Raw genomic sequence first — 22,328 nt, 5'->3', positions numbered from 1 at the left:
CTGCCTGACCTGCTGTGCTTTTCCAGTACCACTCTAATCTTAACTCTGATTTCCAGCATCTGCAGTCCTCACTTTTTTGCCTCAGTTTTCAATCCTGAGTTGACTCAAATGTATCTCATATATAAAATCTTCATGGAAACCAATTGTCTCTCCCCCTGCAGAGTTATAATGTCAACTTGCCCAGCAATTCTGAACTGATTATTATTTCCCTATGTAATGCATTCAGCAAATCACAATTCCTTGTTATTGATTAGGAAGATGGTTTATAGATCTAGGAACAAATTATTTTTAACCCTTTCATTCTTGGTAATAGTTTGGTGTTCGCACCCTGTATTTTAAGAAATTGTTACTCTAATTGTTTTGTTTAAGATTAAATACAGCATTAAAAGTTAAATTGCTCTTACATAATACGGGCATTCTGATTAAACATGATACTGTCGTTCACAGTTACATTGCCTTTGTACTTAACATTAGTTTGTCTTTGTATTTTACATTGGATAAGGTTTATTACAACCAGGCAAAGCAATACTAATCCTGATAACGTGAAAATATTTTTACTTTATTTAATAATTTGTACTGAGTAGGTTAATAATACTCCAAAATAAAATGCAGAACATTAAAAGTGATTATCACTGAATAGTTATCCATACCATGTGCCAATCACCATAGGGTCAAGCAGATTAGAGAATTAAATGTGTGGCTCAAAGATTGATGTTGGAAAAAGAGATTTGAATCATGGTTTTCTGGAAATGGTACTCATGTATGAGTGAACTATTTCATTGGGGAGGGTGCCACTTGAGTATGACTGTAACTAATGTCCTAGTGATTAAATTTGGAGCTTTTAAAAAAAGGCAATGTAATAATTGTGGAGGATTTCAATCTTCATATAGACTGAGACAATCAAATTGATAAGAATGGTCTAAAAGATGAGTTTTTAGAATTTTTTTTGGAAAAATACTTTATGAAACAAATTTGGGATAAAGCTAATTTAAGTCAAATATCGTATAGTGAAGCAGGGTTAATTTGTAATGTCATAAGATCCATGGGGAAATAACCATATTACCATTGAATTTGAAAGTGGTATGCTCCAATCATAAAAAAGAATCCCAAACTTAAGTAAAGTTAAGAGAAGAGAAATGACTAACGTTAATTAGGGAAGTACACTAGAAGTTGCGGCTTTTAATGAACAATGGAAAATATTTAAAGAAACAAAATGTTCTCCAGAAGTACATTTCATTGAAAAACAAAAACTCAGCAAGAAAGACCCAACTTTGACTTGCTCAAGAGGTTAAGAATTGTGTTAGATTAGAAGGAGAGACATTACAGTACTACAAAAAGGAATAACTGTTTCAGGTTTTGGAGCCTTTCAGAAAATAGTAAAGGTCTACCAAAAAGTGCAAAAAAGGCAAGAAGCAGAGTATAAGCGTAAATGAGCTAGAAATATAAAACCCAGCATTAGGACTTTCATAAGAACATGTTAAGGTAGAGACTAGTTAATGTAACTAATGGTGTACTAGAAGTAGAGACAGGACAAATTTCCATGGGTAAACGAGGAAATGGTAGAGACATTGAACAAATATTATTTGTCTGTATTCACAGTAGAAAAAAATGACAGTGAGATTACTGTTTAAAAAAGAGAGAGGGTGTCAAGAAATTAATACCAATAGAGAAAAAGAATCATAGAATCATAAAGATTTACAGTACAGAATGAGATCATTCGTACTGGCTCCCGAAACGTGGTCCCATTCTCCAACCCTATCTCCGTTAACTTCTCTGTTCATCCTTTTCAAATATATATCCAGCTCTCATATAGAGTCCGCCTCCAGCACTCTCCCAGGCAATGCATTCTAAATCCTAACATTTCTGTAGGTAAAGAAGTTTCTCCTCATCTCACTCTTTCTGACAATCTTGAAATTGTAGCCCCTAGTTACTGATACCAACCAGTGGAAACAGAATATCTTTCTTCAGGCTTGGGGAAAGGTAAGAGACTAAAATTTGACAAATATCCAGGACCTGATGACCCACAAACCTAGGATTCTGAAAGAGATATCAGTTGAAATGTTAGATGCCCTATCTGTAATTTTCTAAATGCCTTCGATCCATGAATGCCCCCATCAGATTGACAGTTGGCAAGCATTACACTGCCTTTCAAGAAGAGAGTGAGAACCGGGACCACCAGCCAATTTGCCCAACATCAATAGTTGGGAAAATGTTGCAATCTATTCCTAAAAGAGTCTTAACAGTTCACTTCGAAAAGCATAATATAATTAGAAGAAGTGCATGGATTTTGCTGAAATGAAATCCTGTTTGACAGATTTACCGTAGTTAGAAATTTCAACTAGTGAGTTAAATAAGACGCCACACAAATTGAGTTGGGGTAATATATTAGCATGAATAGAGGGTTGGTTGATGGATAAAATGCAGAGAATGGGCATAAGCAGGACATTTTCAAATTGGCAGGCAGTGGAACGTGGATTTGATTTGGTTTGTTATTGTCACATGTACTGAGATACAATGAAAAGTATTGTTTTGTATGCATACTTGACAAGTCCCACCTTACATAAGTACATCAGTGTATTAGAACATAATGCAGAATACTGTGTTACAACTACAGAGAAGGTGCAGAGAAAGATCAACTCAAATTTATGAGAGGTCCATTCAACAGTCTAATAATAGCAGGGAAGAAGCTGTTCTTGAATCTGTTGGTATGTGTTTTCAAACGTTTGTATCTTCTGCCTGATGAGAGAAGTCATTGCTTATGTTAGCTGCTTCCAAGGCAACGGGAAGTGTAGAAAGAGTCAGTGGAAGGAAGGCTGGTTTGCAAGATGGACTGGACTGTGAAATTTCTTATGGTCTTGGGGAGAGCAGTCTTCATACCAAGCTGTGATACATACAGATAGGATGCTTTCTATGGCGCATCTATAAAAATTCATAAGAGTCATTATGTTCATGCTGAATTTCCTTAGCCTTCTGAGGAAATGGAGGCATTATCCTGACTGTAGTGTCAACATGGATGGACCAGAATAGATTGTTGGTGATATTTAATTCTAGGAGCTTGAAGAGGGTGATGGTTGAGGGTTGCTTTTCAAACTGGAGGTTGGTGACCAGTGGTGTGTCACAAGGATCCGTGCTAGGTCCAATGCTTTTCATCATTTATATAAATGATTTGGATGTGAATGTAGGACATATGGTTAGTAAGTTTGAAGATGACACCAAAGTTAGAGGTGTAGTAGACAGCAAAGAAGGTTACCTCAGAGTACAACAGGATCTTGATCAGATGGGCCAATGGCCAAGGAGTGGCAAATGAAGTTTAATTTCAAAGTTTAATCACAGAAGGTTGGTCTACAGGTGCAACAGGTAATTAGGAAGGCAAATGGAATTCTGTCCTTCATTGCTAAAGGGATTGAGTTTAAAAGCAGGGGGGTTATGTTGCAGCTGTACAGGGTGCTGGTGAGGCCACACCTGGAGTACTACATGCAGTTTTGGTCTCTTTATCTGAGAAGGATATACTGACACTAGAGGGAGTGGAGAGGAAGTTCACTAGGTTGATTCTGGACTTGAGGGGTTTGGTTTATGAAGAGACATTGAGGTAGTCTGGGAATATATTCATAGGAATCTTGAGTAGGGGTGGGGTTCTTGTTGAAACTTAAAATTATGAAAGAAATAGAAAGATAGAAGTAGAGACAATATTTCCACTGGTGGGTGAAACTTGTTCAAGAGGGCATAGGCTCAAAATGTGATCCTCAGGTTTTGGATCAAATTGAGAAGGAACTTCTTCACCCAGAGGATTGTGAATCTGTGCAATTTTATGCCCAGTGAAGTAGTTGAAGCTTCCAAAGTGAATGTTTTTAAAGCTAAGATAGGTAATTTTTTGAACACTAAAAGAATTAAGGGTTATGGTAAGAGGACGGGTAAGTGGAGCTGAGGCCACGAAAAGATCAGCCATGATCTCATTGAATGACGGAGCGGGCTCGAAGGGCCAGATGGCCTACTCCTGTTCCTAGTTCTTATGTAGATAAATGTGAGGTACTGCATTTTGGAAAAGTAAATCAGGGTAGCCCTTATACAATTAATGCTATGGTCCAGGAGGTGTTGCTGAATGAAGAGGCCTTGGAGTCCAGATTCATAGGTCCTGGAATCCCAGGTAGACAAGATAGTGAAGAAGGTGTTTGGTATACTTGCCTTTATTGATCAGTGTCTTGAGTATATGAATTGGGAGGTCATGTTATGCCTGTGGAGGATATGAGTTAGGCCACTTTTGGAATACTGTGTGCAGTTCTGGTGTTCCTGCTTTAGGAAAAATGTTGTGAAACTTGAAAGGGATCAGAGAAGATTTGCAAGCTTGTTGCCAGGGTTGGAGGGTTTGAGCTGGAGTGAGAGGCTGACTAAGCTGGCGCAATTTTCCATGGAGCTTTGGAGGCTGATGGGTGACCTTGTAGAGGTTTGTAAAATCATGAGGGGCATGGAAAAGGTAAATAGACAAGGTCTTTTCCCTAGGGTGGGTCAAAACTAGAGGGCATATAATTAAGTTAAGAAGGGAAAGATTTAAAAAGGACCTAAGGGGAAACTTTTTCACACAGAGGGTGGTGCGTATATGGAATAGGCTGCCAGAAGAAGTGGTGGAGGCTGTGACAATTACAACATTTAAAAGGCATCTGGGTGGGTAAATGAGTAGGAAGGGTTTAGATGAATATGGACCAAATACTGGCAAGTGGGAATAGATTTATTTAGGATATCTGGTCGGCATGGATGAGTTGGACTGAATGATCTGTTTCTGTGCTGTACATCTCTATGACTCTATGAAGTACTCGACTATCTCCAACTCAGCGCTATTGACATAGACAAGGGCATGTCCTTCACTCTGCTGCCTGAAGTTGATGACTCATTCCTTAATTTGCTGACATTGAGGAATAGATTGTTGTCTTTACACCATGCCACTAAGCTGTCTATCTCTTTCTGTACTATAGTCTTTCTGTAGCATTCTCTGTACTCTTTCCTATGCAGAAATTCACCAAAGATCCTCAGACAGCACCTTCCAAACCCAAGACCACTTCCATCTAGAAGGACAAGGACAGCAGATACAAGGACACCACCTTCAAGTTCCTCTCCAAGCCACTCACCATCCTGACGTGGAAATATATCACGGTTCCTTCACTGTCACTGGGTCAAAACCTGGAATTCCCTCCCTAATGGCATTGTGGGTCAAATCACAGCAGCATTTAATGAAGACAGTTCACCACCACCTTCTCAAGGGCAATTAGGGATGGGCAATAGAGTCATAGAGAAATACAACATGGAAACAGGCCCTTCAGCCAAACTGATCCATGCTGACCTTGGCGCTCACTTAGCGAATTTCAATTGCCTGCATTTGGTCCATATCTCTCTAAACCCTTCCCATCCATGTACCTATCCAAATGTTCTTTAAATGTTGCTATTGTACCTGCCTCAACCACTTTCTCTGGCACTCGATTCCATATGCACACCACTCTCTGCATGAAGAAGTTGCCCCTCAGGTCCTTCTTAAATCATTTCCCCCTGGGAAAAAGATGATATGCATTCATCCCATCTTTGCTCTTCGTGATTTTAGACACCTCAATTAGGTCACCCCTCATTCTACTATGTTCCAAGGAATAAAGTCCTATCCTGGCTAACCTCTCCCTATAACTCAGAACTACTAGTCCTGGCAACGCTCTTTGCTCTCCCTCCATTTTAACTGTGTCTTTCTTATAACACAGTGACTAAAACTGTACACAATACTCCAAGTGTGGCCTCACCAATGACTTAAACAATATGACATCCCAATTCCTGTATTTAATACCTTGCCTGATGAAGGCCAGCATGTAAATTCCTTCTTCACTACCCTGTCTGCCTGTGATGCTGCTTTCAAAGAACTACTTACTTGTACTCCTAGGTCCCTCTGTTCCATAACACTCTTCAGGATCTTACCATTTACTGTATAAGTCCTACCTTGGGGTTTGACTTTCCAAAGTGCAACACCTCACACTTATCAGTATTGAATTGCATTTGTCAATCTTTAGCCCAGTTCCCCATCCCATCAAGATCCTTGTGTAATTTTTGATTACCTTCTTCACTATCAATGATACCTCCTAATTTTGTATCATCTGCAAACTTATTCATTGTGCCTTGTACATTCACATGCAGATCATTTATGTAAATAACAAATAGCAAAGGTACCAGCACCAACACTTGTGGCACACCACGAGTCACAGGCCTCCAGACCAACCTTCATTCTCTGCTTCCTACCGACGAACCAATTTTGAATCCAATCAGCTAGCTCTGTCTGGATCCCATAAGACCTAACCTTCGTGACTAGCCTTCCGTGCGAGACCTTGTCAAAGGCCTTACTAAAGTTAATTTAGACAACATCCACTGTCCTAGCTTCATCTGTCCTCTTGGTTACCTCTTTGAAAACTCTAAAAGAAATCTCACAACACCAGGTTATAGTCCAACAGGTTTATTTGGAAGCACTAGCTTTCAGAGCGCTGATCCTTCATCAGGTGGTTATGGAGTATAAGATCGGAGGACACAGAATTTATAGCAAAAGTTTACAGTGTGATGTAACTGAAATTACATATTGAAAAAAAAAATCCAGGTCTTTCAACCCCTCAAAAAATGAACAGGAAATGACATCACCACAAACCCTAGGAACCCCATCCAGGAGAAAGATACAAATAGAAAGCAGGAGACAACAGCCTTGCTTCACTTGGAGGTCGCCACTGATGATGTTACCTAGCCAGGTAATGAAACGTCTGGATATCAAACCTACAGCTCAGCGAGCAAACCTACACCCTAAACCTGTTGGACAATATCCTGGTGTTGTGTGATTTTTAACTTTGTACATCCCAGTTCAACACCAGCACGTCCACATCTAAAAGATTTGTCAGACATGACTTCCCATGTACCAATCCATGCTGACTATTCCTAATCAGACTTTGACAATCCAAATATTGGTAGATCCTGTCCCTCAGTATCATCTCCAACAACTTGCCAGCCAGCACTGCCCACATCCCAAAACAAATAATTTTTTAAAACCTCTGTTTCATCAATGTTTAAAATCTGACCACTATGGAGGTATCGCCAGCAAATTTGTAAATAGAATAAAAGTTGCATTTGGCCACATATAAGAATAATAGTAAGAGATTGAGTATGTAGCCTTGTGGGGCAATGGTGTTGAGGATTATTGTGGAGAAGGTGTTAGTGCCTATCCTTACTGATTGTGGCCTGTGGGTCAGGAAGTCGAGGAACCAGTTGCAGAGTGTGGAGCAGAGTCCTAAGTCTCTGAGTTTGGAGAGAGTTTGGTTGCAATTATGATGTTGAAGGTGAAGCTAGAGTCAATAAATAGGAGTCTAACTTAGGTGTCCTTAATCATCCAGATGTCCAGGAGTGCATGTAGGAGTACCACAAGGGCCAGTGTTGGTCCTCAGTTTGCAACTTATATTAATGACCAATGAAGAGACAGAGTAATATGTGTAAGTTTTCTAATGGTACAAAAGTAGATCGGAAATAAGCTGTGGGGAGGGCACAGCAGGTGTGCAATGTGATATAAAATGTTACATTAGTGGGCAACAAGACCGGAAATGAATTATAATATAGAGAAATGAGAAGTTCTTTGCTTTGGTCTAAAGAGTGAAATGTGTAAAACTTCTAAATGCTGAAGTTCATAGTGACTTGGACTGTGCTTGTTCAAGAAATGCAAAGATTTATTGGTAAATGACAAGTTGACCTTTATTGCAAGGCAGTTGGACTGCAGGAATAAATAAGTCCTAATGTAGTTGTACAGAGTTTTGGTGATAATACATCCGGAGTGCAGGTTTAGGTCTCCACATTAAAGAAGATATATTTACATTGGAGACACTAGAGCAAAGGTTCACTAAATTAGTCCCTGAGATATGTGTGTATGTCTTAGATGAGGGACTGAACAAATTGATTCTACATTCTCTGGAGTTTAGAACAGTGAGAGGCAATCTCATTGAAATTTATAAGATTTTGAAAGGGCTTGATAGGGTGGATTCAAAGAGATTGTTTCCACTGGTCAGGGAATCTAAAACACGGGATGAACATAATTTCAGAGTAACAGCCTTATAATTTAGGGCTGAGTTAAAAAAATTACTTCACTCAAAGTTTTTTTTGCATGTTTGGGTCTAACTCTATTTTGTCAAATTAATGCTGCTAGAGTTCATGGGACTTTCTGCAAAAACTCTTCATTTACAGCTTTGTTTATATACACATTCCCTCAGCCCTCAGTTAGAGCTTTCAGTTCTTTATGCTTGAACATGTTTTGATACAGTATGGCTAATCATTCACTGTGTATTCATTTCACATGGCTATTGTAAACCAATCTCAAACTCAAGATATTGGTTTGGAAAATAATATATTGTGTTGGCTGAATAGTTTAAACTTTAAAACACCAAATTCAAGAGCTTCATGAATTTAATCATAATTAAGAGTTACTTTTTTTTTAGTTTCAAAGTACTGGCGGCAGATTGTTAAGTCTTCATTACCTTTTTGACAGTAACTACAGATGTTCTCATGTAAATGTGCAAATATCGCACATTTTACGATTTAATCAATAGAATTTCATATATACCCAGTAGAGAGAATTTGGTTCAAATAAAGCAAAATTGGAAGTAGTGGATGATCATTTAACCAATTAAAAATATGCATAATCATTAAGCTGTAGATCCTTACCTATAATTCTCTGCATAATATATCTTGGTAGGAGTGGAGTTTTCTGGGAATTGGTGAATGACCTTAACAGATGACAATGTTTTAATCTCTTCAGGGGAAAAAGATTAGCTGTGGTGTGAAAACAAATAATTAGAACTCTTTTTACAGTGACTCAGTTCTAAAACTCTGAGGGAGACGTTCATTCATGTTAACACCATTTACGTCAATTAGTAGAACAGACAGTGCTCTGGGCCATTATCAGCTCTTCAGTGATGCCAGTAAGGGATGTTGTGTCTGTCATGCAGCTGTTGGCTCATGGTAAAATTTTATATTCTGTATATGAATGAATTTATCCTCTTATCACCTTACTTAGAACCAGTTTTTCTAATTTTTTGGTTTACTTAAAATCAAAACCTTGTGATATTTTGAAATCAGATCTTCTTGTATTGTATGATGAAATGTGTGTAGAGCGGTATGGTACAAATAATGAAAGTACAGCAGAAAAATTGCTCAGCATATTTATTTCTTTTAATCTGTCAACTAATTAGTCTAAATTTATTTCTTTATTCTTTCCTGCACAGGATTTTTAAGCACCGGTGACCAAGCTGCTAAAGGAAATTATGGGCTTCTTGATCAAATACAAGCATTACGTTGGATTAGTGAAAATATTGCTTTCTTCAGTGGCGATCCATTACGAATAACTGTTTTTGGATCAGGCGCTGGTGCCTCTTGTGTCAATCTGTTGACTTTATCCCATTATTCTGAAGGTAACCGTTGGAGCAATTCAACCAAAGGTATTAAGCAGGTTGAAAATTTTGACAATTTTGGTGTCTGCATGTCACCGCCATTAGTATCATGTGATGCTCTGTATATATTTCTATATAATTGTTTACTGAAACTCAGAAAAGAGCAATCTCTTTGGCTGTATTAGATTTTTTTTATCCTGAGTCAACTCTTATGTGCATGCTCACATTTTGAGTGACACACTTTCTCTAACCTGTTGATCTTTATAAATAACAGCAAATCACAAATTCTAGTGGACTTCTGAACAGCACACCAGCACATCAAAGTAGCTGATGTTTTTTGGTTCTTACCCTTTCTTATAAAAGTGGTTGTCTGTCAAAGTAAGCCCACTTCTTGAAATATATGCTGCCAAATTATATTACTAATGACGGGCAGACATATGAAAGGCCTTTTGTCATGCCGCTGCACTTCCTATTTTCACTTTGGCACCAGTGATGTTATTGGATTTGTAGAGTTTCAAATAAAATGAAGGAAAAATTTCTGTGCCTGGTTCAGAAATCTTTTGTTTGAGAATGCATGAGCTGCTTGCTGTCATCTGAAAAACGTTTGAATGTTTTGCATGCATGATCCAAAATTGTCAAAGCATCGAGGTCACAAGCAGACGTTTATGTGCGTGAGTATCTGTTTACCCCACATGCCTATCACTGGTAGAAGTAGATTAGATTTTAGGTAGAAGGCAAACTTTGTTGTCCATTAGGCCATCAAATTTATTTTCTGCATCCTGCACCAGCCATCCATCATTCACCCATTTGCATGACCATTGCCTGCCTATCAATTATGTTCTGTTAGTTCACTGCCATTACTGTTGTGTGTATTCTTTATCTTTTCTTGTTGAAAAACCAACTGAATCAGGAGAACGTTTCCTGAAAAAACACCGCAAATGAAAAGTTGTGCCTTTCATCAATGCCTATCAAATGAAATTGTACCAATAGTTCCTTCATATTTTCAGATTCATAGAAGGAACGTCTGAAAAGAGACAGAAGCCTATTATATTGGTTATACTTATTGAGAAAACTTAGAACTAAATATACTGATGAAAAACTTTGAAATATGAATGACACAGATAATTTTGTCTCAAGATCTTTGCTGTCTGTTGCAATGATCTTAAATATGCCTGTGCAGTGATGCTAGATTTGACATGAACACTTTTTAATGTATTGATGTATTATTTGAAGTGGTATTGAGCTCCAACTTGAATCATTTTACAGGGATTTCATTGACACACTGATCAATTTGTGTACTTTGAGTTTTGAATACTTCATCTTCCTTCAATTTTCATCTGTCATGCTGATGCATAGAACCATTTTCACATGGGTGCAATAACTTGGTTAAAGATTTGAAGTTGCCTTGTTATTCTTTTTTTCTAAAGTTAGGTTGCTGGTTAGTATTTCATATCTTTTTCTGAAATGAAACTATTTTTATATTCTTTACTTCAACTGAAATTTAAAATATTTTATTAAATTAGCAAATGTAAATAACCTATTTTGTGATTTAAAGACTAATATAAGAAGCAGAAACATTCTGAAATGTTCTCTTATTTCGTGTGTTTAAAATTGGTGGTGGCTCCCAGGACTCTCAATTATTCTTCTGCTTTTCTATATTTTCTAACAAATTCCTTTGTGGAATACAATGTGATCTTATTTAAAGCACCTGGCTTTGTCCTCATATTTTAACTGAATTCGTAACTATGTTCTTACACTTGAAATATATTTTGAACTAGATATAGAGTCATACAGATGTACAGCACGGAAACAGACCCTTTGGTTCCACTCGTCCATGCCAACTAAATATCCCAACCCAATCTAGTCCCACCTGCCAGCACCTGGCCCATATCCCTCCAAACCCTTCCTATTCATAATTCCAGTAGGTTTTGTGGTCTCATTTTATTAACCCTCTAGAGTTGAGTTACCCACTTGTCCTCCAATACAGTTTTTCAACCAAACTGTAAACCTTAAAAGAGAAGCTCGTGTGATGATATGTTTTTTTCCCCACAATATATTTTAAACATATATTGGCCCAGAGTTTCATGAGGATTTTATTGTAACACACACATATTAACATAAAATATTATTTCTTTTTATTATTTATGTTTCATTGATTTCTCCTAAATATTATTGCCCTAACTTATAATGTTGTTATTCTAAGCTCTTTGTTGGTGTTTGAGCTACTGAACGAACAGGTATATTGAGTCATATCTGCACTTTTCAGTAACTTATCATTATTCAGAGCTTGCAGATAACCTCTCATCTAATACCAAACAAACAGTTAACATACTCTAGGAACCATCAAGAACACTTCCCCGTAAGTGTTTGCCACAATGCATTAGGTTATGAGTTTGATACTTTATGTAATAAGTGATGGTCCTTCCCAGATCTTAAAGAAACTAATACTTAAGAATCCTGCATAAAATCAAAAATAGAAACAGAAAATGTTCAAAATACATCTGCACCCAAAAAGAGAAATACAGTTTTTGAGTAATTCTATAAAATTTGTCATAATTGGAAGCTGTGTTGTATGGTGAAACAAAATGTTTGATAAATCATGACTAATAATCTTAAAATTCTAACCTTAAAGGTTGAATTATATATATTCTTAATAGTGTTGAAGTTAAAAATTCTTGCTAGTTAGTTCCTGGGGTAAGAAGCATTGCCATTGGAACATTGATGAATTTGGCAGTTCTAATGTCCGCTGTACAGAGTTAATAGTATTTATCAAATATAAAATGAATGCATTAACTATTCAAAGGTAAATGAAAATGAATGTTTGAGTATTATAAAATACATAATCAAAAAGGAAATTTCTTCTCTTGATGGGCTTGAGTTCTAGCTACCTGTAGGACTATTTCCACTTAGTTTGGATGGTTAAGAAATCGGAATCCTTCTTTAAGAGTTTTACTGAGAATTACTTATGTGTAATAATCATTTTGAACCACTCTGATGACCAGGTGCCACCACTAGTATTCATTCATTTCTAACAATTAAATGTAATTGAAAGCTTTGATAACTGTCTTAGTACCCTTTATGATATCTGTCCACAGGACTTTTTCAGAGGGCAATAGCACAAAGTGGTACCGCTTTGTCCAGCTGGGCAGTCAGCTATCAGCCAGCAAAGTTCGCAAGGCAGTTAGCCACTAAAGTTGGCTGCAACATGATAGATACCATTGACTTGATAGAATGCTTACGTACTAAGCAGTACAAAGAACTTGTTGAACAAGACATCCAGCCTGCGAGATACCACATTGCTTTTGGACCAGTCATTGATGGAGACGTTATACCTGATGATCCTCAAATTCTAATGGAACAGGGTGAATTCCTTAACTATGACATAATGCTGGGAGTAAATCAAGGTGAGGGATATAAATTTGTCGAAAGCATAGTGGATAATGAGGATGGAGTTTCAGCCAGCGATTTCGACTTTGCTGTATCTAATTTTGTGGATAACTTGTATGGTTATCCTGAAGGAAAGGATGTCCTGAGGGAGACCATCAAATTTATGTACACAGATTGGGCAGATCGACATAATCCAGAAACACGGAGGAAAACATTGCTGGCTTTGTTTACTGACCATCAGTGGGTGGCACCAGCAGTGGCTACAGCTGATCTTCACTCAGGCTTTGGTTCACCTACTTTCTTCTATGCCTTTTATCATCACTGCCAGAGTGACATGATGCCAGCTTGGGCTGATGCTTCTCATGGAGATGAAATCCCTTATGTATTTGGAGTTCCAATGATTGGTGCTACTGAACTATTCCCTTGTAATTTCTCCAAAAATGATGTCATGCTAAGTGCTGTTGTGATGACATACTGGACTAACTTTGCAAAAACAGGGTAAGTAAATGGTAGGAGCCATTGGAATCGACAAAACAAAAATGCTGATTTTTGATGCTATGTTGGAAGTATTCCATTCTAGTCTATTGCCTGCCTACAATCTCTTGCCTAATTGTCATTTTTAAAGAAAAAGTAAGAGACCAAAGCACTCTTAGATTGATTTCATTTAGATTATATTAAATATTTCTGATCATATTTGCCTATTACTGAAATGGCATATTTCATTACAGGCAAGTTGCTAATAGTTAAAACTGCATTCTGTGCAAGTACTTAGCGTCATTGAGACCTAGAGATGTACAGCACAGAAACAGACCATTTAGTCCAATTCATTCATGCCGACCAGATATCCTAATCTAATTGGGATTCATTTGCCAGCACTTGGCCCATATCCCTTTGAAACCCTTCCTATTCATAAACCCATCCAGATGCCTTTTAAATATTGTAGTTGTACCAGCCTCCACCACTTCCTCTGACAGCTCATTTCATACACAATCACCCTGTGTGTGAAAAAGTTGCCCCTTAGGTCCCTTTTAAATTTATCCCCTCTCACCATAAACCTATGCCCTCTAGTTCTGGACTCCCCCACCCAGGGAAAAGATGTTGCCTATTTATCCTTTTCATGCCCCTCACGATTTTATAAAACTCTATAAGGTTACCCCTCAGCCTTCGTTGCTCTAAGGAAAACAGCCCCACCTTATTCAGCCTCTCCCCATAGCTCAAATTCTCCAACCCTGGCAACATGCTTGTAAATCATTTCTGAAACCTTTCAAATTTCACAACACCCTTCCTATAGGAGGGAGTGCAGAATTGCACACAATATTCCAAAAGTGGCTTAACCAATGTCCTGTAAACCACAACATAACATCTCAACTCCTATACTCACTGTTTGGACCAATAAAGGAAAGTATACTAAATGCCTTCTTTACTATCCTGTCTACCTGCGACTCCACTTTCAAGGAACTATGAACCTGCATTCCGAGGTCTCTTTATTGACCAACACTCGCCAGGACCTTACCATTAAGTGTATAAGTCTTGCCCTGATTTGCCTTTCCAAAATACAACATCTCACATTTATTTAAAATAAATTCCATCTGCCACTCCTCAGTCCATTGGCCCATCTGATCAAGATCCCATTGTACTCTGAGGTAACCTTCCCCACTATCCACTACACCTCCATTTTTGGTGTCATCTGTAAACTTACTAATTATACTTCCTATCTACACATTCAAATCATTTATATAAATGATGAAAAGCAGGGGACCCAGCACCGATTCTTGTGGCATACCACTGGTCACAGGCCTCCTATCTGAAAGGCAATCCTCCACCATCTTTTCTTCAACATAGCCCATTGTATTTTGAAAATCTCTTCATTAAAAATCTTCTTTACTTTCTGTCAAACTGAAATTCCCACCACAGCTGTTGAGTACACTGTCAGCAATCCCAGTAGAAATCTATAAAATATAGGACAAGGAATAGCTCTATTCATTCTGGCTAAGGTGTACAGCATATTAAAATTGTGATTGGCAGATTGTAGTGTAAACAGAACAGGAATTTATTGCATTTGCAATATTATATGAATGTGTCAAAAATAGAATTTTGATTTGGGATTTTTTTAAACCAGATAATTAGTCATCATTTGTGAGTATTATTATTCAAAATTACAGAGTCACAGGAAGATATAATGCAGAATGATGTAATTCAGGCTATCGTGTCTTTGTCAGTACCCTTTCCAAACAGCCCTGCTCCGTAGCCCTGCATTTTTCTTTTTATGTATATATCTAATTATCTTTTGAATGTTACAGTTGAATCTGCTTCCAACACAGTTTTGGCTAATGTATTTCAGCTCACAACAGCTTTAAAAGTATTGTCATGTTGCCGCTGGTTGTTTTGCCAATCACTTTAAATCTGTGTCGAATGGTTACCAATCCTCCTGTCACTGCAAATCATTTTTCCTTATGTGCTCATTTCTTCTGTGTAAACTATTCATGATTTTGGACATCTCAATTAAACCTTCTTTTCACATGATTTGCTCCAAACAGCATAATTCCAACGATACCAGTTTCACACACAACCAAGGTTCCTAATCCTTGATATGTGTTCTGCCCCTCTCTCCAAGGACTTTATATCCTTTCTGATGCCAAAATTAGTCATTCCAGCTAAGATCTAACCAGTGATTTCTAATGTTGAGACTAATTTCTTTGCATTTGTACTACTTTTATCAATAAAGCCAAGTATCCTATATGCTTTTTTAACAACTTTTCCAAATTGCTTTGTCACCTTCAAAGATTTGTGTACATACCAAAGGTTTGCCAATGATACAAAATTAGTTTGAAATGTTAGTTTTGAGGAGTATACAAATAGGTATCAAGGGGATTTAGATAGGTTAAGTGGACCAGACATGGAAGGTGAAACATAATTTGGAAAACTGTGAAGTTATCCACTTTTGTAGAAAATGGCAAATTGTAGGATATTTCTTAAATAATGTGAGGTTTTGATGTCCATGGAACCAAAGTATCCCTGTTTTGAATTAAATTCCATGGATCTTGCGTGTGTTTTACTAGTCTATCTACATTCGTATAAAATCTATAATTATCCTTACAGTTAACTACATTTCCAAGCTTCATAACGTCTGTAAACCTTTGTACTCATGCCCTATATAGCTAAATACAAGCAATTAATATACAACTGTAAGAGTAGTTGTCCTCACATTATCCTGTTGGGAACACCATTGTATACGTCCTTCCAGTCTGAAAAGCAGTCATTCTCCTCTACTCTATGTCTCTTGGGCAATTTTGCACCCAACTGCAAATGTTCTTTGAATTCTATAGTTTTTAATTATCAAATGCCTTTTGAAAATCCTCATACACCACATTATCTCTGTTATTCATTTAAGTTTTTCATTAAATATTCAGTTTTACAACTCTATGTTGACTTTAATTTGTTAGAACTGATAGCCCATTGTTTTCAAATACCAATTATTTTTCTCCAGATTATTGTCACAAACAACTTCTCTAGCATTACCAATAGTCTGAATAGCTTTGAAGCAGGATATGCATGCCTTCAGATTTTTGAACAGAGATGCAATATTTGCAATCATCCAGTCCATTGACACCAATAGGTTTGTGTGACAACCTCTGTAATTTCCATCCTTACTTCCCTGAGTCACTGAGGACACATTCACATGAACCATAGCTTTTCTACTTTGAGGATTTTTAAAGTGCATTTTTATTTTTTAGCCCTATCATGTATTGTTACTGCTTCCTCTTTTCATGCCACATTGGTGGCATCCCATTCTTTGGTAAAAACAGATGCACTGCACTTATTTCATTCCTCATGCCCTCTCCCTCCATAAGAAGATCTCCTGTTTGAACCCTAATCAACCCCACCCTTTCGTTGGCTGCCTATTTCTTGCTTACTTTATTGTAAAAGACTGTTTCTCTTGAATGTTATCTTATAATCTAATCTTATAATTTCATTTTACAATTTTATTCACATTTTTGGAACATTTTACTTTCTATATTCAATTTGGTTTTCTGTTCTGTTATGAACCATGCAATATTTATAAATCTCCTTTATTCTGTCTCATTTTAAATGTTAATCACTTAGATACTCTAGCTATAGATACCCTTCTTTGTCCCTCATGGGAAAGTATTTATTCTGTACTGATAGCACGTCCCCCTTTACTGTTTTGATGTTATTCTTGATATCTGTCCAACTGCACCTGCTCTTTTCTTAAACTCACCTCTTCTAGTTATGCATTTTTATGCTTGATTGAACCATGGCATTTTTCATAAATACTCTAAACCCAATGATTTTATGATCAGTGTTCCCAAAATGCTCTTTCACTGAAAGTGCTCAGCTTGCACCACCTCCTTCCCCAGAACAAGAGCCAACACTGCTTCCTACTTTGTTGATTAGAATTTCAGGAATTTTCTAAATATTTCAGGAATTCTTCTTTCTCTTTGCCCTTTACATTGTAATGATTCCTGCCTATATTAGGTAGCTGCAGTCATCAATCCTCACTACACAACTTTCTTTTTACATCCTTCAATAATCTATTTACAAACCTTCTCCTCTGTTTTCTTTTCACTGTTTGACCTCTTATAGTCTACACAGTATAATAGCTGAACCATTGTTTCTTAATTCTAACCAAATAGACTTTACCCCTCAATGATGTTATCCCTCTCCAGTGCTATGTGATTCCTTTGGTTGACATAGTTTCCAACCCTCCTTCCCCACCCATACCCTAATTCCTTCCATGCCTTTTCTGAATGTGTGTAGCCAGGAAGGTTAAGTTCCCAAGCCTTCCTTCTTTGGCAGGTCTCTGTATTTGTCAGTATGCCATATTCTCATATGGTAAATTAGATTACCAATGATATTTACCACAATATTTATATTAACATGCACGCATTCCAGGCTTATCTTAGGCTGTCTTGCATTTGCCTCTGTACAATTCCTTCTGAACATAAAAAGTGAGGGATTCTAGCTTTGAATATTTATTGATCTAATTGGGATGCATGATTGAGTAAAAGCAAGCCAAATAATTTTCAAAAAAGGCAATGTTTGTGTTATACATAGGATTCACTTTGAAGGTAATGAAAGATTATATTGCCCAGTTAAATTAATGTTAATTTTACTATATATGGCACAAGCAATAATTACTTTAAAGCATATGCAGCAATGTGTGTTGCCAAGTCCATATACAAGTGTCCAGTGTGTAAATATAAAATTTGATGTCTGAGGAAAAATGTTTTATTTTAATTTATGTAATTTCTCCATGATCGATAAAGTCCAAATTTATTCCCTACAGAGACCCAAATCAGCCTGTTCCTCAGGATACAAAATTTATCCACACAAAGCCGAACCGTTTTGAAGAGGTTGCCTGGTCAAGATATTCTCAGAAAGATCAACTTTATCTTCACATTGGACTGAAACCACGAGTTAAAGAGCATTATAGAGCTAATAAAGTCAATTTATGGTTGGAGTTGGTTCCTCACTTACATAGTCTAAATGACATTTCTCAATACACTTCTACAACAACAAAAGTTCCTTCGGAAATTACACACAGACCATCAAAGAAATGGTCTGTTACTACCAAGCGTCCTGTGACATCAGTCTTTCCAACTGTCAAACAGGATGACCAAAAGCATTCAGCCGGTCCTTTCTTGGTTGATCAAAGAGACTATTCAACAGAGTTAAGTGTTACTATTGCAGTTGGAGCCTCCTTATTATTTTTGAACATCCTTGCCTTTGCAGCATTGTATTATAAGAAGGATAAGAGGAGGCATGATGTGCACAGAAGATGCAGCCCTCAGCGTAACACTACCAATGACCTGACTCATGCACAAGAAGAAGAGATTATGTCACTACAGATGAAGCACACAGATCTTGATCATGAATGTGATTCTATCCATCCACATGAGGTTGTTCTGCGGACAGCCTGTCCTCCGGATTACACATTAGCAATGAGGCGATCTCCAGATGATATACCTTTAATGACCCCCAACACCATTACAATGATTCCAAATACCATACCTGGAATGCAGCCTCTCCATACATTCAACACTTTTACTGGAGGACAAAACAACACACTTCCACATCCTCATCCCCATTCACATTCAACAACCAGGGTATAGCCAGAAAAAGATTTTAAGAAAATAAGAAATTGAACAGGTATGAGATTGCTAGTGAAGATCATATTTAAATTGGTGTTCATGGTGCATGACCATTACTACATAATAGCAGAAAACAATCTGTTGGAAATTGTATCCAATATCTTTGGGCATATTCCTGAGAGGCAAGTAGGTTTGGAAACATCTGATCAATGTAAAACAAAAACTCTCATAGATGGCAATCTTTCACAATTCCGTTGGAAATCGAGAAGTATTTTTCTCTGAAGATTTGGAACTACATGTTCAGCTTTGGTGCCAAAAGCAATGTTGTACCATTAGGCATGTGTGATGCAAGTGAAGATGGATTTAGCAAACAAAATGAAGCCTACACAAATGCACAAGGAGCAGATTCAAAAGATGACACAAATTCTGTTTATTTTATTTTTGGAACAGTGCCATTGTACAAATTTACATATGAATCTACATGAAGTACATACTATTAGGTTTTGAGTAGAGTATTCATGCACAAGGATTTGACTGCTCTCTTTCAGTAAGACAGAAGAAAAAAACAGTTACTGCCATGAACAGCTTTTTGCAAAGTGTTATCGACACAATTTTGGCAAATATGGGAACAGGACATTTTTAGCACGATACGCATGATTATTTATCTGCTTGGTGACTGTGCTGCTCAATAAGCTGTGATAAGAACATACTTTGCATCCCCACTCAAATTCCCGTTAAAAATATTTCCTTCATCAAATGGCACAAACTGAGGAAGAGTTTGATGCAAATCCAATACAATAAGCTCTTAGTAGTTTTAATGAAAAAAGATCAAAGAAAGTAGTTTTGTATAAATGTGTGCTAGAATAATTGTTAAAGTGAACACTCACAATCATAAGTTCTAGAAAAGGGAATTTTCAGTGTTGTAATTTTTTTCATCAAATTCCTTTCCTTTTCTAGCTTTCTTTAGTGTCAATTTATGAGACAGGTCGTGCAGTAAGGGAAGTCTGGTTTGCTGTAATTTATCTATAGATATTTTTGAAGTTGTTTACAAGAGTATCTTTGCCCTATAAGTTTGTGCAGAGGCTGATGAGGAAACAGACCATATGCCAATGTAAATGGAAGTTACAATAAATGCTGATTCAGAATTAGTTTTATTAATGGACAATTTGATAGGATTTTATAAGACTGTGTATGCAGTGAGAATGACATTTGTCTTTCTAATAATTCAAAACTACAAATGTGAGATCAGTCATGTTGTACTCATATGAGATATATGGAAAAAAATGGCAGATAATTATAATTGCTAATCATTCTTGTTTCTATTAGCCAAGTGAATTGAAAGTTTACAACTTGCTCAATATAATGTTACCATGTAGCATTGATTGGATGTAACACCACTGCCACTTTTTAAGAGGATATTAATGTTGCCAGAAGTACTTTTGCCAAATTATTTTTTATTTTCTGTGGTATGAATAGCTTACAACATTTGTTTGATTTGTTGTGCATGCCTAAAAGCTCTTTGATTTAACTGAAAGCATGTTACCACAAAATTTAGTTTTGTCACTTTTTGAATATTAATTGCTGGCATTTTTGTCATTTAAGTACTTGTCTGATCATCCACTCCATACTTACAATCAGTGTGTAATAGGTACTATATGATTCACTATAAATCATAAAGATGTCAGAGACAAATTAAAGTTAATAATTTAGTGCCACATATATATTTGCTGTTCACTTAAAGTATTTTCTAGTAACTGCAAGAGTCAGAACTGATTTAGAAGATTTTTTTTCTGATAAAAGTTTTTCCAGAATAGTGGCAATAAAAAAGTAATTGGAAGAAACTCTAAACAGGCTTGGGATTTGTGAGGCAATTTGTAAAAGGAAGGGATAACGCTCACTAATTACTTAATGCAATGTTTAAAATTAAGGTTTCTGACTTTTATGGTTTCTCTGAAGTCTTAACACAGTTAATTAACTCTCACATAATAGATTGTGATATGAAAAGCAATTGTTTAAATGTTATCATCCATTGTTTTAAAAAAGGTGACCTTGGACATTAGATATTATTTTTGAAGAAGTTCCCTTTTGATAACCACATGCTTTGGTAATCTGACATTCATTTAAAATAAGAACTTAGAAATTTGTCTTCTGAAATATTTAGTTTATATACATATATATTATATATCTTTATATATATATATATATGTGTGTGTGTGTGTGTTTCTGTAAATTGGTTACCTGGAACTGCTGTAATCTTATAGCACATGCTTTTATTGTGTTGAACATAAAAAAAGGTAGATTTCAAAAACTATTCGATAGCTGGCACAATAGAAACTCTAATCACTCTGTAGTAAACACCATTTTTTCTTAATATTTTGTTCATGAAAAGCTTGAGCAGAAGCAGAACTGTATGAAAATTTTGTAAATACTAGAAGACGAGCACTCTGTTCATCCAGCTCTCAGTGATGTTATCTGTAAAATGTATGTAGAAGGTTGAAAGATGTTTGTAGTTGAAGGCATGCAGTATAGCACAAATTGAAATTCCCTTTTCTTTTAGGGATGTGCTATTTATAAAATCATACAATAATGAAAGTTCTAGGGAGAAGGTTTAGAATCTGAATGAATGCTTGCACCTAATTAAACTTTTTCCTGCAATATTGAGATTTCATCATTTATGTTGATTTGGAATTTCTTTTGCATTAGAATTATAAAGTATTAGCAAATATTCAGATTGAACTTCTGACATATTTCAGCTTTAATGTTGTAAGAAGATGGTTACTGAAATCTGTTGTGTGTATTTCACATGAATATTGTGACACAACTAGGGAAATTAAAATAATAAGACCATCAAAAGTGCCCTGACACTTCTTGTTGCTTGTAAATTGTTTCTTCTGTGCTGATTGTTTCAGGCATTTTGGCTTTTTCATTTTCCAGTAATAAGTTGTATTTGAATATTGCTACTTAATGTAAGTGGCATTAGATAAGTTAACTGAGTGGTTCTTCTTATGGAACATTCACCAAAAAAATTTGATTATTAAAGTGCACAATAATCATATGTTTAGGATATTTTCACAGCCAGAGTTCATAACATAATGCATATTCTACAAATATTTGGCATTACACATTTAATGATTTTGTCATTTGTATTTATCAAGCATATTCCTGCCATTTGGCACAAGCAGGTGCAACCATTTTGTTTTGTTTTTAAAGGCTTGAAAGCCTCAAGTGACGATATGAATTGTGTTTAAACATCCATGACTTTCAAGATTTTTTTTAATATCAATAAATATTATCATATTTTTAACTTGTCTAGGCTATTCCTCGTTCATTAGTCACTTGTCACATTTTATCATGGGCATTTAATATTACTAAAATGTACACTAAAATCTTATTC

At 36.4% G+C, this 22,328-nt stretch overlaps 1 protein-coding gene across 14 annotated transcripts in view; it reads left to right on the top strand.

Annotated features, from left to right (window-relative positions):
- nlgn1 (neuroligin 1) overlaps positions 1 to 21,589 on the top strand; it is a 689,649-nt gene extending 668,060 nt beyond the window's left edge. For 11 of the 14 annotated variants that reach the window (XM_072572610.1, XM_072572621.1, XM_072572609.1 and 8 more), the window contains 3 exons: positions 9,270 to 9,482; positions 12,530 to 13,319; positions 18,130 to 21,589. In XM_072572610.1, coding sequence (XP_072428711.1) covers positions 9,270 to 9,482; positions 12,530 to 13,319; positions 18,130 to 18,955 — 1,829 coding nt within the window. In that variant the 3' untranslated portion in view covers positions 18,956 to 21,589. The remainder of the gene's footprint in view (positions 1 to 9,269; positions 9,483 to 12,529; positions 13,320 to 18,129) is intronic. The other 3 variants (XM_072572618.1, XM_072572615.1, XM_072572612.1) reach the window with 1 other exon arrangement.
- The last annotated feature ends 739 nt before the right edge of the window (positions 21,590 to 22,328 follow it).

This window comes from Chiloscyllium punctatum, chromosome 6, assembly GCF_047496795.1.
Source record: "Chiloscyllium punctatum isolate Juve2018m chromosome 6, sChiPun1.3, whole genome shotgun sequence".
Lineage (NCBI taxonomy): Eukaryota > Metazoa > Chordata > Chondrichthyes > Orectolobiformes > Hemiscylliidae > Chiloscyllium > Chiloscyllium punctatum.
This window is presented reverse-complemented; position numbering and strand designations above follow the sequence as displayed.